Source organism: Abrus precatorius, unplaced genomic scaffold, assembly GCF_003935025.1.
Source record: "Abrus precatorius isolate BTA unplaced genomic scaffold, Abrus_2018 Scaffold9, whole genome shotgun sequence".
Classification (NCBI taxonomy): Eukaryota; Viridiplantae; Streptophyta; class Magnoliopsida; order Fabales; family Fabaceae; genus Abrus; species Abrus precatorius.
In genome coordinates this window covers 30,894,365-30,912,066 of record NW_020874439.1, presented here as the reverse complement: position 1 = coordinate 30,912,066, position 17,702 = coordinate 30,894,365, and the positions used below count along the sequence as shown (strand labels likewise).

Genomic DNA, 17,702 nt, shown 5'->3' with positions numbered 1-17,702 from the left:
ATATAATTACATCATATTATTTAATAATGTAATAAAATTCAAAGTGGTCTTTCACTATCATGCCATTACCACTCACAGCATTATGTGAAGAAATGCAACAATAGGCAGGTGTGGAGGGCACGTGGGTGAAAAGTGGAGATTATTACGGGGATGATGAGAAATGATGGCTTTGTTTTGTCTGGTGCTAACATGATTGCCTGACAGAGAAAAAGCAGAGCCACTCTCGATTTGGAAATTATGCAAACACATGGTCGACAAGACTTGCCGCACCGAAACTCCGGTTCGCTAATTTTGCACGTCTCACACTTTTATGCCATTTTTTGAAATGCTCTTCTTGTTTGTTATCGTGCATTCAAACTGACTTACAGTGAAAATTGGTTTTTTTTTTTTTGTCGTGAGTGAAATTAGATTATCAAAACAATGATGATTAACTAAAGATCATAAAAGATCGTTTGTCCTTTGATAACAAAAAATAGCAATTATTCATTAAAAAAATCATAACAAAAGTTATAAATAAGAGTTAGATGATATTTGACTTTATTTATTTATTTTTAAATTCAGTCAGATACTATTTTTAAAAAATACTAATAAATATCTTTAAATAAAAACTAAATCATTTTATTAAAAACATAAAAACAAACTTAAAATATGTTTGTTTTCCTTTTCAAAAATTATTTTAAAAAAATAATCATATTCTTATTTCTACAATTTTTAACGTGTGATTTTGGATTTCGATTAATGTAACTGTGTTAGTTTTATTATTTTATTCAGATTTAATAAAATTATTTTAAAAAATAACTGTGATCTAAAAAAAATAAAATTATTATTTATTAATTTTAATTCATATCTATAAAACACTTATTTAAAAAAGTTATTTATTTTGAACGAAGGAAAAGTTGTTAACAAAGTAACTTTAAAAAAGTGAGTTTGAGGAGTTTGGGCTTCGTTACTAGCTTTTTGTGGGCCTCCCTCTAATGGCTACCATTTTCACAGGGAAATCAAAATAACTAAGAAATCAGAGTAACTGCAAAGAAAGTTCGGGAAAAGTGATTCAGATGAAAAACAAGGATTGAGATTGATTATGCCATCCAAACAACTTTTAGATTTTATTTTTTTAAACTCATTTTTGTTTTAACTTTAAACTTACAAAACGAAAAAAAGGGATTAAATGTCACCTTAAATCTTGGATAAAGTTATTTCACTTAATAAAACTATTTTTAATTAAAAAAAATAACTATTGCTAAATCTGGCCCAACTAAGTACTTAAAACTTTAAAACTCTAAACTTATGAATAAAAAAGCATAAAAATCATATTAATTATTAAAATAAAAATTTATTGATTAGTATATAAATAATATTAAGAGTATATATAATAATTAATTAAAATATTTAATAGATACAACTTTTAAATTAATTATTTTAAACAATAATAATAATAATTATCTAATTCATGATAAAATAATAATATAAAAAAATAAAAAGGAGTGTATTTCAATTAAATTTTAAAAAATTTCATCATCTTGTTGTAACATATTTTTCATACCCAACATGGTTAACAAATTTCCTATTTCATTATATAAGATCAACATACAAGAATCAAAATTTATGAGCATATTAAACTGGTTAATTAATTAAGAGTAATCATGCTTTCCAAATCATTACTAGAAAGCAAGTAAAACATAAGAGTGATGGAGAGTAACTAAAAGTATATTTATTAATTGCGGAACAGAGAAAAAAAAAACTAAAAAGTTGCCTTTGTTGACTTTTTAGAAGAAGAAAAAATAGAAAATATAACCCACATCTTAGAATTAACTGAAAAGTTAAAGCAAGTCTAAAATACATAATTCTAATGAATGAGAAAAAAGTGTGAAAAAAGGACAAAAACCTCAACATGAACTAAGCAACAAGCCAAAATGATATTAGCACAGTGATGCAAGATTAGAAATGAACATCATCCCACATGGCAGTCATTGATGGATTTGTGTTTGAAATGTTGATCCAATAAGAAATGGTGGTTATTTGTTGGTGGTGTTGATGGTTGTGTTGGATGTCATGATGTGTACCTTCATGGTAATTGGCTTCTTCTGGTTGCAATGGTGAAGTAGATAGAGAATAAGAGGAAGATGGGTTCTGAGGGGGTGCAACCAAAGAGCAGGAAGAAGCTACAGATACATGAGAGTTAAGACATGATTCTTATTCCATTCTTCAAATTGATTCCAAAGAAAGATGAAAACCGAAAAAGAATAATAATGAAATATATAATTATTTGAATTTCTCTTCTGGTAAGCAACATGAAAACGAAGCATGATACTTGGTGGTAAAAAATAAATTCTCTGAACATCATGGAATGATTGAATTGAATTCATTGGAATTGCAAAATGCAATTGTTGATATGTTGCTATTATCTTAAAACACACAGAAAATGGGAAGTATAAAATGTAGAGTTTATCTGACTCTCTACTTTCTGTATTAGCGTCCTAGCATTAAAGACTGAGCCTGACTTTGTGTTGCTCTTACTTACTAGTTATCAAAAAAATTATATATATATATATATATATATATATATATATATATATATATTGTGAAAAATGTATTCAATTTTGATTGAATGTAAATATAACTTTTTTCCATTTATCTCCTAATTATGTTTTGTTACACTATTTAAAGAATTTTAACTTATAACCTGGTTATTAGCTAGAGTAACTCCTTCACTCATGTAAAAATAATGGTTATTTTGGTATTTACCCTATGCTTTGACATCATTAACATGATTCTTAATGAAGTATAATGTCTTTAAAGAGTTATTAAACCGATTAAACTAACCAATTTTAGTTTCCAACTAAGTAAACTTTTATATAAATTTTTATAAAAATAATATAAAAAATTATAAAACTTCCTTTATAAATTAGAAACGTTTTTTTTTCTTTTTTTAAAAATATTTTTATTTTTTTAATTTAAAGAAGAGATAAGTTATTTTTAACTTATAAAATAAGTTATATTTTTATATTAATTTTTTGATAACAAATTTTCTGTAAATTTACTCAAATTATGCCTCATTCTTTTTTATTTTTTGTTGATTATTTTTTGTCAATATGATTTTTATAGATATTTTTTGTCACAAATACATAAGACCAGCCTAAGAGAAGTTGTTAGTGCAAACAACGTGGATGGCCCAAAACTAGAAGAGGGCTTGCGCAAATGGATCAAACAATTTGAGATTAATGCTTACGTGTAGAACACCTATTGGTTAAGATGACAAATAAAAACAGACCGATCATGATCATAGAAAACGACAATTCCCCATATCGTATTGTCACTGTATCACTCTCATCACACACACAGTCGGAGTTGTAGCGGCGAAGCTGCGATCATAGAAGCAAGCAACAGATGGCGAAAACAACGTCGTTGCTGCTGTGTACACTACTCCTCTTCGGAACCCTAGCTCTAATCCAGGTTCCCTCTCGCTCTCTTTATTTCCCTATTCAAATTTTAGGGTTACTCAAATCCTTTCGATGTGAAGGGAATGGATCAACAATCGAGCTTGAGATCGAGATTCATAGTTTCTATTTTATCAGAGGAAAATTCTATTATGTTACATTAATTATAAAATAATCCTTGTTTTTTAGAATTTATTTGACTTGCAATTGAGTTTGGTACAATTTTTTTTTTTTTTTTTAATTTTATTCAATTTTGTTGTCTATGTGTGTTTTTCAGGCAAAGAAATCGAAGGAGGATTTGAAGGAAGTGACCCACAAGGTTTACTTTGATGTTGAGATTGATGGAAAAGCTGCAGGTCTTTAAGCTTAATTCCTCGTTGTGTTTGCGGTTTATTCAGTCGTTGTGTTGTGTCTTATGTTTTGCTTTCCTTGATATGATTCAGAGTAAAGTGAAATGAGATGATTGAGTAAGCTTATTTTTACTTAGAATAATCTTGTAAACTTGTAATTGAGTAATGTTGCGCGTACACTTTCACACAATTCATTTCCAATCAAACAATAATCTAACTTTTTGACCTAGAATCTACCTACGATGACCAACGTGTTTATGGCGGGAATAATGATTAATAATAGGCACAATGTTGGTTAATTAGCCTGTTTGTTTAACTTTTGTAATGGAAGTTACACGTTAAGCAATGCATAAAATCACGTTAGAGCCCACTTTTTCTAAAGCAAAGAATTTCACTTTCCTGAAATTATGTTTCCAAAGGAGAAGGACACAGGCGCTTAGTTTGATATTTGGTTAGTGGATGTGATTTGAGGTTTGAGCCTATGTGAGTGGAACAGGAGGGGGGAGGTTTGACTCAATTGTTCTGATTATTAATGAATAAATGTAGCAATTCTGAATTATTGGAATTCTCCATTTTCCTATTTATGTAAATATGGTAGGTAGAGTCTGTGGAGGACTTGTCTCTGCTAAAACCCAATATTTTTATATACGTGTGAGCAACATTGTCTTTTGCTAGAAGTATTGGTTTGTTTTTTTTTTTTTTTCCATCTTTGACTGGGAATCGTCATAGGCCTTTGTAAGCTCAGTTGGTGGGTCATGGCCCACTTCTAAAGTTGATAGCTGAGTTGGTGTTGGATTATTTTCCTTTTCCTGGAATTGAGTATCAAATCTTGACCTTTGGTATGTATGCTGTGATAATTGACTTTGCAGGTCGAATTGTAATGGGTCTCTATGGGAAGACAGTTCCAAAAACTGCAGGTTGGGTTTTCAAATTCTCTGCACTTTGATTCTTTTCAATTATCATCGTTAGCATTAACTGAATCCTTGTTTTGATTTCCCTTTTTGCAGAAAACTTTCGAGCTCTTTGCACAGGTGATCTTGTTTTCACTGCCTCTGTGTATTGCTTTTATCATATAATTAGAGAACTTTTTGAATCTTTTTTTATATGTGCTTCATATCTTCAGCTGTGCTACAGAAATAAGTGAATAAATAGATTCACTCAATGTAAGAACTGATGAGTAACGGTTGGCCTGTAATCAGACTGCTCTATGTATGAGAATGAGAACAAATTTAGATCAGTAGTACATAGTTAAGTTCTTAAAGACAAGGTGGATTTTATATTGTTCACTTCTGTCTTTTCACTGATGTTTGAGTTTAATAAAATTTCCTCCTCCCATGCTTATTCAATAATGATATCACAGTTTGAATTTGTGAGGTGCTTATTTTCATCTTACTAATTAAATTCATTATATCCTTTACATTTTTACTCTTGTTTGGTCCAAATTATTAGGGGAAAAGGGAACTGGTAAAAGTGGAAAGCCTCTCCATTACAAAGGTAGCTCATTCCATAGAATTATCCCTAGCTTTATGATCCAAGGAGGTGATTTTACACATGGCAATGGAATGGGTGGAGAATCAATTTACGGTGAGAAGTTTGCTGATGAGAACTTCAAGTTAAAGCATACTGGACCAGGTAATATTCTTTCTTCTATATTCCTCTTTTATTATAGAAGTTTGCCAAGCATAAATTCATACGAATCTATGAAGGGATAATGTTCTTTTTTGTTATTATATGTATGAACAGGACTTCTATCAATGGCAAATGCTGGTCCTGACACCAATGGTTCACAATTTTTCATTACAACTGTGACAACTAACTGGTAATTATATCTGGATCAATAACTTATTGCAGAAGAAAACAAATATCAAGATCACATGTTATGATGCTTACTAAATTCTTTTTGTCTTTTTATTAAAGCATATTTATAATGCATAATGCTTTGTTTCTTCTATATTCTTATGGCATACTTCAATTTGTGAGGGCCTGTATTTCCTGTAATTATTTATGCAGTTTGTGTAGTGTGACGTAAGAAATCTGAAAAGTTACATTGGTATTTCAATTGTCATGTGCGTTTCATTATGCATTATTGCCATGCTTAGAAACTACTAAATTATTAATGTATATATTTATTTGATAGGTTGGATGGAAGGCATGTTGTTTTTGGTAAGGTTCTATCTGGAATGGATGTTGTTTACAAGATTGAAGCTGAAGGAAAACAAAGTGGCACTCCCAAGAGCAAGGTTGTGATTGCTGACAGTGGTGAACTCCCTCTATAAATGCACTTCTTTATTCTCAACCAGGATTTGTTGAAGGTGTTTCAAGTTTTAATTTCATTTCCACCTAAGAGACTACTTAATTGTTAAAAGCATGTGCTTATAGGTCAAACGTTAATTGTATGTTTGTGATACTCGGTAGATGAAGTTTCACCCTAATGATTAAACGAAAAATGGCATTTGTGAACGTGAGATTTGTAGAGATCCTGGTGAACATGGCTGTTGATATAAGCAGCAGCCTCTAATGTGAGGGCTAGGTTGGGAAATAAGATAATCATGAGAAGAAAAATACATGCAAAATTTTGTATTAAAATGAAATAAGAAAGAAATAATAAGGAAAAACAGGACAAATTATGATAACGATATCCTGTTTCTAAAACAACGTACGCGTCAGTTGAATGCCTAGAAAGCAATAGAAAGGGAAAAGTTAACGTGGCCCATTCAATGCATTGTTTTTTTTTTTTTTTTTAGAATATACATACAATTTAATAATTTAATAATTATATTTTATAAATAATTATATATATGATAAAATTATTTTAAGTATCTTTTAAAAAAAAACAATTGACTAATGCTATAAATATGACTTGCATGTATCAAAATTATGAGAATTTAATAAAATTTAATAATTTTAAAATATGATTTATTTTAAACTAATATTTTTATTGTATAGTGTCAAAGAAAATTTAATAAAATGTTAATAATCAATATATATTAATAACCATAAATTTAAGAGATAAGATTTTTAAAAGTAATTAAGATAGTTTTTATAAATGTAAAAATAAATATTGATGAAAAACATAAAAATTCATATAAGGTAAAAATAAATGTTAAGTAACAACTTTAATATTCTAAATTTAAATCAGAATAAACAAAAAAAAATGTAGATAAAAAGTAAAATTATTGCATTAAAAGAATTTTAATCCTAAAATATACATGACAAATTATGTTGTGATTTCACTGATGCTTTACTTTTTAAATAATAACTCTTGTTTATAATATAAAAGTTAATTAGTAATAATAATTATTAAAATTGATATAAGTAATTATTAAATGTTATTATTACGCAAGAATTGATATCAATCAATCAATCAAAATGGATTGCATGCATACGTTAATCTTGTAATCAGTTTTATATGAATGCATTAATGTATTGGAATTCAAATAAAATATTGAAATAAAATAAAAAGGAAATAATAAGGTTCAACATTATGTGGTTAGCACTTGATCGGTTGATCTTTCGAGCCAACCAAAGCCCATGGCATCGAACATACCAGTGTGTAATTATCATCCACAGCACTTAAAAAAAAGAATATGGTGAAATTAAAAAAAAAATCCTGAATATTTAAAAATAATCTTTACATATCCATGTATATACAAAGCTAATTACATCTCAGGTCATTACCCTACTCTGAGAATGCAATTCTGACTCAACTTGACTCAATAGAGCTAGGGGTTCACATCAGATGATATAACCCAAAATGTGCCAAGATCTGTCCCCATAAGTTAATGACAATGGAGCTTGATTATACAAAAATAGGTACCTAATGTACAGTACAATGTCAATGCTCTAATTTATTCATTATTTTTGCCATGTTACTGATCTAAATTTGGTACAACAAGTTGATAAGCTTATAGCTAGCTTATACAACATGCTTAATCAATTACTATCACTGTCACTGTCAGCATCCAGAAAGCTGAAGTCTCTAAATCCATTGAGTTTGATCAACACAGTTCCACGGTTCTCTTCACTCCATTCAATTGCCTCTCTATCTAAAAGATTTATAACCTGTGTTAAGCAAATGATACATTGACACAGTTTTAGCACCTTCAAAGACACATTGACATAATGATCAAGAGTTTCTACTTTATAGGATGTAAACAACAAAAATAAATCAATTTCTTTGTAAGCACCAAGTTCCAAAATATATGCCAACATGTTATTACATTGAACACTGTTACACTATACATTCAGTGCATAAAATATTGAATAGAAGAGAGTGGAATTAAAACATACTGTTTGTTTTAGCTTAGACTTTCCAACACCATGTGATCCACATCCTGTAATGACTCTAAGTACTTGGACAGCTGCAAGCAGATATATAAAACAGTAATCAGATAAGGTAAACAAATGCAAATGCAAGTCAATAATGCAATGTCATTTTGGTCTAAAGTGGTGAGAAAATGGTAGCACTTAGATCCTCAGAACATGCTTACAGGGAACATATCCAAATAGAAGGTGAAGTTTCAGCATTCTCATCGCTGGTTTCACGTGCTGCCCATGCAAATCAATAGTTATCACATTTTCTATACCCTTGTTTCTGCATATCACTAACAATAGCTTAATACAAGCAATGCTAAATGAGGCAAATGTGATAAAGGAGGTTTTCTGGCTTTGTTGTTTAAAGAAATCCACCAACCTAGCTACAAATATGTCATGGCTGGCCTTTGTGTCTGCTTTCTGAGCTAATTTTGTTTGTTCTTTACCCTAGTCAGGTACAGAAATAGTTAGCATTATATAAAAAGGTGACTCATGCTAAAGGATTCGACAAAATACAGGTAGTGTACATATAAACCACCACATAGTAAGTAGTCGATATTCCAATTAAAACCATGAAACGGAGAAAATGCAATCTAAAATGTTTCTATAAAACAATGGACCTCAAAAAGGAATACACAAGGCATAGTTATATTTGGATCTCGATTCCTCATTATCAAACTAAAACTTTACATCTACAGAGGCATAAAAAGGGAGATTGAAAGCATCATACAGAGGAAAGGAGAAAGCGTGATAAACATTCAGACGAAACCTTCTTACTAAAATATAGATCAATGTTTAGAATATATAAATTCTGATCTTTTGTCTTTATTTATTGAATCAACCTACTTCAAGCTACACTGCAGTAGATAAAGCAGATGAAATACATAAAATATTATAATAAACAACCATCCCAATGATTGATGCAACATAAGTGTATCCTGTTTTTCACATGAAATTCCATTCTTTACAAAGAAAAGCAAACCTGGTCAGAAAGATATGCAGCATATGCTCGATCCCCTTTGGTAAATGCTGTTGCAGCCTGCAAAATTATGTCACCCTTTCATGTTCTGAACTGACATTTGAACTCCATAGCAAACCCGCTTAAAGATCACAAAGTTAAATAATTCCCAGAAAAGGCCAAATGTGAACTTACTTTCTGATAATAAGATTTCACTGAATTCCAATGCTGATTTGAATCTTCCCTAAACACTTGATATTCATCTCCTTTAGCTAGAAACAAGGAAAACAAAAGAAGTAAACAAACTCGTCATCATTAGATACCATCAAGGAACCTGTTAAATTTAAGCATAGAAAGAAAAGATAATCCCAAAGTCTAAATAAACAAAAAGATTGTAGTAAATTAACTATTATGGTTGTATAGCTTTGAAATTCTCTTTTCCTCTGAATCTTTTCAAGAATAAGAAACTTTATTAGATAAGCCACCAAGGGTAATTTTGAACCAATCCCAGGTTGCCAAGACAATTTTAACCACTAGCACTGATAATTAGTTAATTAACATACATTACCTTTTTACGATTATAATATTAACTATTTTTATTTCTTTCCTAATTTAATGTTTTGAGCTCTTTCCAATTTGCCAATAATATATCATTGATCCAAAATTTCCTCCAGATTGTTTGGCATTTTATATTTCTTAAGAATTAATTTACTTCCTATTTTATCCTAGATGGCACAAGCATTGCTTGTGCTACTCTCACTCATCAAATGAGTTCAGAGACCAAGCAAAACAATATTATCCGATAAGACCCTAGCCCACATTTTCCAGCTATATTCAACAAGATTCAGCCTTTTCCAGTCTGATCCAACCTTTTCTAGCAAAATCTACCAATGTGTATAGGGGTAATCTTGCCAAAAATGCATGATGTATCCTCCTTGCCCTGACTTGGGTTGCCTAGGATGGCAAGCCACCTGGTTACACCATATAGAACAGGTAACTCAACCATATCAATTCCATCAAGCCTTAAATTGAGCGACTTGCAAGCCAACATACTCAATAAAACCAATGACAAAAATCCCATTACAAACTATGATAGCATGTAAAACAGAAGGAGAAACCAGCATACATCAGATTTGTAATTACTGAAGATCAGATAACTATTGTTGAATAATAAAATAAATTACACAGGCACAAACCAACTAATACTGTTTAAGAAGAGCCAAAAGGTGCAGGTATTATTTCAAAATTGCCATTAAGTACCATAAATACGTTGCTGTGATTCTGTAACAGGTGGAAAAATATCAAATCCAGGTCCCAAAGACTGCATTTTCTTTGCTACTCTCCTCCAATTCATGGCATCTTTGTTGTGTTCAGTAATTTTGGGAATGTTAAACAAAGATTCCAGCACCTTTTGAGGAATCTCAGACCTTGTACATCCTGGGCTAATAGCAGAATTAGCTTTAGAACTAGAGAGGACCTCCGCATAATTCCTAAAACCAAGAAACAACTAGCTAGTGGAGTTAGGTTCCAAATACCAACATCCTTGATTAAGATGACATAGCAGTTCAAATGCAGGAAGGTATAAACAGGAACTAAAAGCATATGCTAGAATAGGAGGATAATCAAGTAAAAGGAAATCCAACATTACAAGTAATAAATTCTCTTATACTATTGTTTATTTTGGTAAAATAGTGATGTTGAGCCTTGAACCTTTCACTACATGCAAACCACACACGCCCCTCACACCACTAGCCCAATCTTATATTACTAATTAAAATTCATACAAAAGTGGCAAGTATATTTTTTATTTAAAGGGCATATCCCAGGGCTTATGCTAAGATTATATAGCTCATGTTCAAGAATGCATTTGTCATGATTTAATAAAAGGAGTTGAGAACAATAATGTTGCCTGCTAAGCATAATTACAATCCTAGTGGACTATGGATATGACAGGATTTCAACGAAATGAATGTGCACTTAGTAGTTCTATGCAAAAACTTAAAACCTTGAAGGATGTAAAAGTATATCTAAAGATACAGTCTAAATATTATGCACCAAGATATATCTATCAACAATATTCAATTGCCAATTCAAATTCCCACCACCATGTTATTCACCAGACTACTTTAATAGTTTAAATTATGATATGACTAAACGAATTAAAAGATGTTGCTTCAATAATTGAAAGATCCTTTACCAGAATTGTTTTCTTTTTTCTTGTAGGAGGTGCATAGTGGGACAAAAATGGGAAGACAAAGGCATAATTAATTGACACTTCCATGAACTAGCAGTTTAATAAATGCATTGATGTAATTTACCTGTCTAAAGATACAAGAGACCATTGATTATCAGAAAGTTCACTTTCTGATGAAAGAGACGTGCACTCTGATCTCCTGTCTGTCAACTGTGAATAAATTGACAATTAATACGATGTACCAGTAGGGACACATAATGAAGTTAATAATACCACCAAAATGAACACACTTGCTGTATTGTACAATCCCAGTAGCTTACACACATCTCTGAGTTTTTCAGAAGAGACCACATGACCAGTTCAAAGATTAAACAAGCATAAATTTGAAAGCAGCAGTAAATGCCACTTACACTGTCATTTGGGTCAACAAGGAATCTTTCATCATCTATGTTGTCTACTCTGTAGTTAGGATGTCTATCACTACTGGATTGCCCAACTGTGGATGCAGCTAAATCAAGCAATATATTTGAGGCCTGGAAAATCATATTCACAGCTAATCATATTAAAAACTAGCATAACTTTATTTGATTAGAACAGCACCCTAAAACCCCCGTAGGGATGGAAAACAAGATAACACACACTGCTACTATCCATTTGCATAAAAATGTCTATGAAATTAAAATGAAGTAAACCACTATAGCCACATGTGATGGCCAACGAACTTAAAAACAGAAAAGCAGTGCAAACAATAGAATGTGTAAGAAGGTGTTCGATTTATTTTCTTGTTTTCAATTTCGAGTGACATGTTTTCATTATGTTTACAAAAATTTGTCATTTATTGTTTCCTATTTCTTAAATTTTGTTGATTTGTTCTACCCCTCAACCCATAACTAAAAAAATGAGGGAAAGAGATTTCAAATATGTAGTATGTCATTACGTCTGCTCAAAAGCCAAAAGACACAGTGAGACCAACACTTTCTCACCCTTTTCTCTGTTTTGTACCACCAACGCTCAACCACCTCATGCAGTCTTTCTAGCAACACCTACGCTCCATTCTTTTCTCTATTTTAAACCGTGAATCACCTATATTCTGAACTTTGAACCCACAACTTCTTCTGTTCTCTTTGAGTGACAGCTGCCCTCCCTTTTTAATGAATGTTTTAAGATGTCTTGTTCTTGAAATATGAATAAAGCTTGAATTTTGAATGTTTCTGGACTTTTATTGTTGTTTACTTGTATATTTTGCTCAAGATCTATGACTTTCTATTGTTAATTCTATATAACTCATGAATTTTGAGTATTTTTTTTTATTCTTTTCATTTAAATGAATATAGTATAAATTATTTAATTTGTATATAAAAACTCTGAATAGTGATCATCCTACTATGTGCTATCCTACTATAGCATTTTTTGAGTAAGCCACTATGCACCACTATCCAAGATTGATAGCTTGGGGTGGCACCACATGATGCACTGAGGTAAGAAGAAAATTGATGCTCCATGAATGAAAAATTCAAAACATGAGATAAGAAATAAATTGCTGCTTCATTAATGAAAGTTCCACAACATGGATAGATTGACATCGAAATATTGTATGGCATTGCATATTCAATCAATGAAATCACACCGACATTTTTGTTTAAAGAAGGCTTATGAGAAAATAAGAATAAAAAACAGGATCCTCCTAAACCAAAGAAAATCAGAGAAAATGAAACCAAAATGTGTGTGTATCAAGATCAACTCAAAGGAGCTCTCTAATCAACCTGCATATATTCCATTTACAGACCCAGAAACACTAATAAACAAATAACCAATGAAACCATCCTACTCTAAACATATGCACCACCACAAACCAACAAAAAGGGCACAAACAGCAATCAACCTTTTTGTGTACACTGTACACAAACAAAAGTAACTGACAAAAATCAATAAGTGCAACATTGAGAATAATAAACGATCATTATGTGTTAAGGACTTGAGTGAAATATAATCTCAGATTGCCGTCATACCTTTTCAATATTATATCCACACTGACCTGCATGCAAAGACAAATTCAAAGGTCAAACAACAAAGTAATAAAACCAAAACAAACTAAACTCCTAAACAAAATATCATAATTGACAACCTTTTTCTTGAAAAAGAAAAAGAATTACATCAAACAATTGACCTTAGGATAACAAGGTTTAAAACTTTAAATGGTTACAAAGTTGAAATTAGAATTAAATTAAAATAAAAAATAAAAAAATATTTGCAACATCTAGTCATTAGTCTTCTATAACTTAAAAATCATCACATAAATTATCAGAGGATATCACTCCTCCATCCATCTTGTTTAAGGTAAGTCAAATTTGAAAATAAAAAGAAAATCACTTACAAAGTACATCTCTAACAACAGCCAAGCTAAGATCAGAATCATTCCCAAGCATAGAGCAGAGGAATTGCTCTGCCTCTTCCTTATCAACAACCACCCCATTAGTATTAAACCCATTGTTCCTCGTGCCGTTCCTCCTCACGTAATCCTTCCCAAGAACAGTGGAAACAGTTCCAGTTGAAGCAACCACCTTCTTCTTCTGCCTTCCCCCTTTGAAATACCTCACATCTTCTCCATAAGTCTGTTCCACAAATCCATCAGAGGAACCCGAAGTTGAAGCCGAGGAAACACCACTGCTTCCACCACTCAACATAGAAGAAGAAGAGCAAAAAGGGTATTCAACGTTGTCCCCAAAACCCTTCCTTAAAATCTGCGAAGCCTTGTCGGGATCACCACCTGCAACATCATAAGCCCTGGCAGCTTCTTCAATAGAAGACAAGGAGAAAGCCTCAATCAATGCCTCTAAAACCCTTCGTTTCCTCTCGTCTTCTTTTTTATTTTCATTCTCAACAACCCCTCCTCCTTTTTTCTGCTCAACCTTCTTTGGCTTCGTCTTCTTCTTCCTTGGGTTCTTCATCTCTGGAATGGAACAAAATGGATCTGGGTACTGTCAAAGGAAGAAAATTTCAGAGGAAATTGGGTCCGATATTGGTTTTGAAGGTGAAAGTTGAGATTTTGCAGAGGTTATGGTTGATGGATACAGAGGGAGGAACGGCATGGGAGAATCTCAAAAAGCATGAAAAGAAAACCAAGTGAAACAACAACAACAATAATAATAATAATAATAGTTATTACAATTATAATAAAATAAAATAAAACAACAGTGCATTAAATTATCCGTTATTTATTTTTCAAATAAGATTATATGTTAAAAAATTTTAAAATAATAAATTTTAATTAAAAATTTAATATTGATTATTATTATTACATTAAATTTTTATAATATTTTATTATTTAAAATAAAAAATTATACAAATATTTTATTATGTGTTCTTTACTAATTTTTAAAAAAAAACTTTAATTTTATATCATATTTTTAAATGTCAAAAGAAAAAGAAAAAATTGACACAAACACCCTGACTATTTTTACCATGAGATTACCAAATTGGAGCCTTGGAATACGTAACTCTATATAGAGATATAAAGTCAAAGTTGACCAAAAGAAAGTAATGAGGTGAATTTAACAGTTTGAAAAGACAATATCTTTTATATAGACATGATAAATAGTAACAAAGTAATTAATACATGATAGTCAATTATGTGACCTTAAATTGAATGTTAACTAACTATGCTTTTTTTTTTGTGGTTAAATATTTTTCACAATTCAATTATGAAACTAAGTTTTAACATATGGTCATTTTTATAAGTCAAAATTTAGTTGACAAAGAATAGGGCTTTATGATCACAATAGTTGATATTTGAAAAATAAATATTAAAAAATATATCTTAAAAATTAATTGTAAGTGTAAATTAATTTCACTTTTTTTATATGTCTTGTGAATTCTTTTTAGTTTAAGGAAATATTTTGTTTTATTGGTGTTAGTGAAATTGTAATAATTTAAATCAAATAGCAATTTTTTTTTTAATTATGTGGGTATTTTTAATAAAAGTATAAAGAAAATAATACTACTTTTAATTATTAGTAATATTAAATTAAAGATAAAATTTTTAAAATGAAAGAAAAATTTATTAAATTTTATTGATAGTGTATGTTACAATTTAAAATTTAAAACTAAATTAATTATAATTACAATAATTTTAAATTTAGTTTATTTAAAAATCTTTATTTTAATACGACAATACAATAGTAAGATTTGAAATTAAATAAAAATAAATTAAAATTTAAAAGAAATAAAAAATAGTAAAAGGATAAAATTAAATGCTTAATAAAAAAATTACATATGGTGATAAAAGTGAAAATAACTCTTGCAACTACTCTTATTTAAAATTAATGATAAAAAATATCTTTAAATACTTAATTACTAAAATTTAAATTTAAAATAATAAATTAAACTAAAATAATGTCCTATCCATATGTTCATTCTTATAAATTTAAAAAAAAATATATATTTAATTACTAAAATTTAAATTTAAAAGAACTCTCGTTGCAACTTAACAAAGTGTTGAGAAAGATATTAAATATAACAGGTAGAAGAAAACTGGATCTACACAGTTTGCAGATAAAAAAAAGTAAATAAGGGACATCAAAATTATAATATTGCAACGACTTTTTTTTACTGCTATTTTTTTAGACGATTTCTTTTTTCTCTTGTACACTATTGAGGCAGTTTTTTTTTGTCTCATACTCACACATCGACAATTTATTTTTTTCTATCAGTAACTTCCCATAACACATTTTTTTTTTACAAAGTTAGTGTAAGCTCATTTGATAGTGACTAATTGACACAAAGTTCTTTCGTATAATCATATGCACCTTTTCTATTTTATGGTATACATAACTTTTATATCAAATTAAATTAATATATTTAATTAATTATTCAAGTAAAGACTTTTTATTATTAAAAAATATTCAAACTTCCTTTATCAACATTAGATATTACATTTTTTTTTTTGCAAAGCTAGTGTAAACTCATTAGATAGTGACTAATTGACACAAAGTTCTTTCTATAATCATATGCACTTTTTCTATTTTATGATATACATAACTTTTATATCAAATTAAATTAATATATTTAATTAATTATTCAATTAAAGACTTTTTATTATTAATAAATATTCAAACTTCCTTTATCAACATTAGATGCTTTATCAACATTAGATATAATCTATAAAAGTTTGCCATTAAAATCAAACCGCAACTGTAGTGAGTAAATGGTTTACAGTGCATATGGTCACCATTGATTGGTTTAATTGGGATATAAAGTAAAATAAATTCTTAATTGATCCATTTTAATTGCATTGAATTAGTTTAATTTTTTAAAATATTATTTAATTTAGATTAAATCAATTTGATTAAGAGAGTCTTGATCAGTTCAAGACGTTAAATTAGGATAAAAAGATAAAATATTATATCTAAAACTTCTATTATTTAGTATATCTTTTAAATAATTCTAATTTAAGAATACGATTCATATTTAATATATTAAAGTAGACATTAAACATAAGAAGCTTTTTATTCTTCAATAATATTAGACAACAGTTAAATCGATTTCAATCATTATATTGTTTTTAATTAATATTAATATATAAATTTTTTATATATCTCATTATTCTGATTACCTTAAATATCTTTAAAAAGTTCGATAGTAAATATAACCAAAGACACTTAATATACTAAACAACATATTCAAAATTATGAGACGATAAACATTAAATAGCAATATTCGTTGCATGTAATAATTAAATATCAATTATTACCTTAAGTTGTACCTTAAAGTTATCTAAAATATTGATTTTTAAAATAAAAATATATTTATATTTGAATTTTTTAATCATTTTTAAACTTAATATAAATATATTGGAAGAAATATTTATAAAATCAAGAAAAAGGAAAAAAAAGAAGCCCCTTTAGATAGTAAATATTGGAAGAAATATTTATTCTTCAAAAGTTATTTAAGAGAAATATTAGAGATATCTTGAACTGGTTTCCTTTACCTTTCCAGTGTCATGTTATTACTTTTTTTATTTTTAATATCAAACCCCTAAATCAGCAAATACCTAAAAGGTCTAAATTTCTTGTTCAGATCGAATCACATTGCTCTCAGTTATTGTTGTCTTCTGCATCCTTTACTATTCTAATAATCTTCTACTTTACAATCACTTGCTCTGCACATTCACTCACTCAGTTGCGGAATGTCAAGGGCTCAAGACAATTTTACAAACCGTTAGATGCAAATTCATCTTATGCCAACATCTACACGAGCCAATGGAAGTCTTCCTCCAAATGATGACACAAAGCAAATCTAAATGATGGCATACCCTACACAACAGAACTTGCTAAGCTTAAGAAACAATGGTTATATTTATGTTTCAGCTTGATCTGGTTTGGTGATTCATAGGAGACTGAAATCGTAATTACATCAGATCTTAAGCTATTAAAGTCAATGTCTGGCTAAAA

The 17,702-nt window shown here is 29.5% G+C and overlaps 2 protein-coding genes across 6 annotated transcripts; one reads left to right on the top strand and one right to left on the bottom strand.

Annotated features, from left to right (window-relative positions):
• Positions 1-3,304: 3,304 nt before the first annotated feature.
• LOC113851539 (peptidyl-prolyl cis-trans isomerase CYP20-1) lies at positions 3,305-6,496 on the top strand. 2 transcript variants are annotated; one of them, XM_027482046.1, is made up of 7 exons: positions 3,305-3,453; positions 3,715-3,793; positions 4,657-4,704; positions 4,795-4,818; positions 5,237-5,419; positions 5,531-5,606; positions 5,925-6,496. In XM_027482046.1, the coding sequence occupies exons 1-7, from the start codon at positions 3,388-3,390 to the stop codon at positions 6,061-6,063; spliced, it is 615 nt and encodes a 204-aa protein (XP_027337847.1). In that variant the 5' UTR covers positions 3,305-3,387; the 3' UTR covers positions 6,064-6,496. The 2 variants fall into 2 exon arrangements, with proteins under 2 accessions (XP_027337847.1, XP_027337848.1); XM_027482047.1 differs by having other exon boundaries at positions 3,313-3,453; positions 5,237-5,410; positions 5,552-5,606; positions 5,925-6,312.
• A 765-nt stretch (positions 6,497-7,261) lies between these two features.
• Positions 7,262-14,395, bottom strand: LOC113849281 (SMR domain-containing protein At5g58720). Of its 4 annotated transcripts, none has more exons than XM_027479065.1 (11): positions 13,628-14,395; positions 13,263-13,288; positions 11,664-11,786; positions 11,378-11,463; positions 10,320-10,549; positions 9,255-9,331; positions 9,084-9,140; positions 8,481-8,548; positions 8,278-8,381; positions 8,078-8,148; positions 7,262-7,849 (listed from the first exon to the last, which is right to left on the bottom strand). In XM_027479065.1, the coding sequence occupies exons 1-11, from the start codon at positions 14,199-14,201 to the stop codon at positions 7,721-7,723; spliced, it is 1,545 nt and encodes a 514-aa protein (XP_027334866.1). In that variant the 5' UTR covers positions 14,202-14,395; the 3' UTR covers positions 7,262-7,720. The 4 variants fall into 4 exon arrangements, 2 of the variants coding, with proteins under 2 accessions (XP_027334866.1, XP_027334867.1); XR_003502089.1 differs by having other exon boundaries at positions 7,381-7,849; positions 8,278-8,391; XM_027479066.1 differs by having other exon boundaries at positions 7,386-7,833; positions 13,628-14,378.
• Between the last annotated feature and the right edge of the window lie 3,307 nt (positions 14,396-17,702).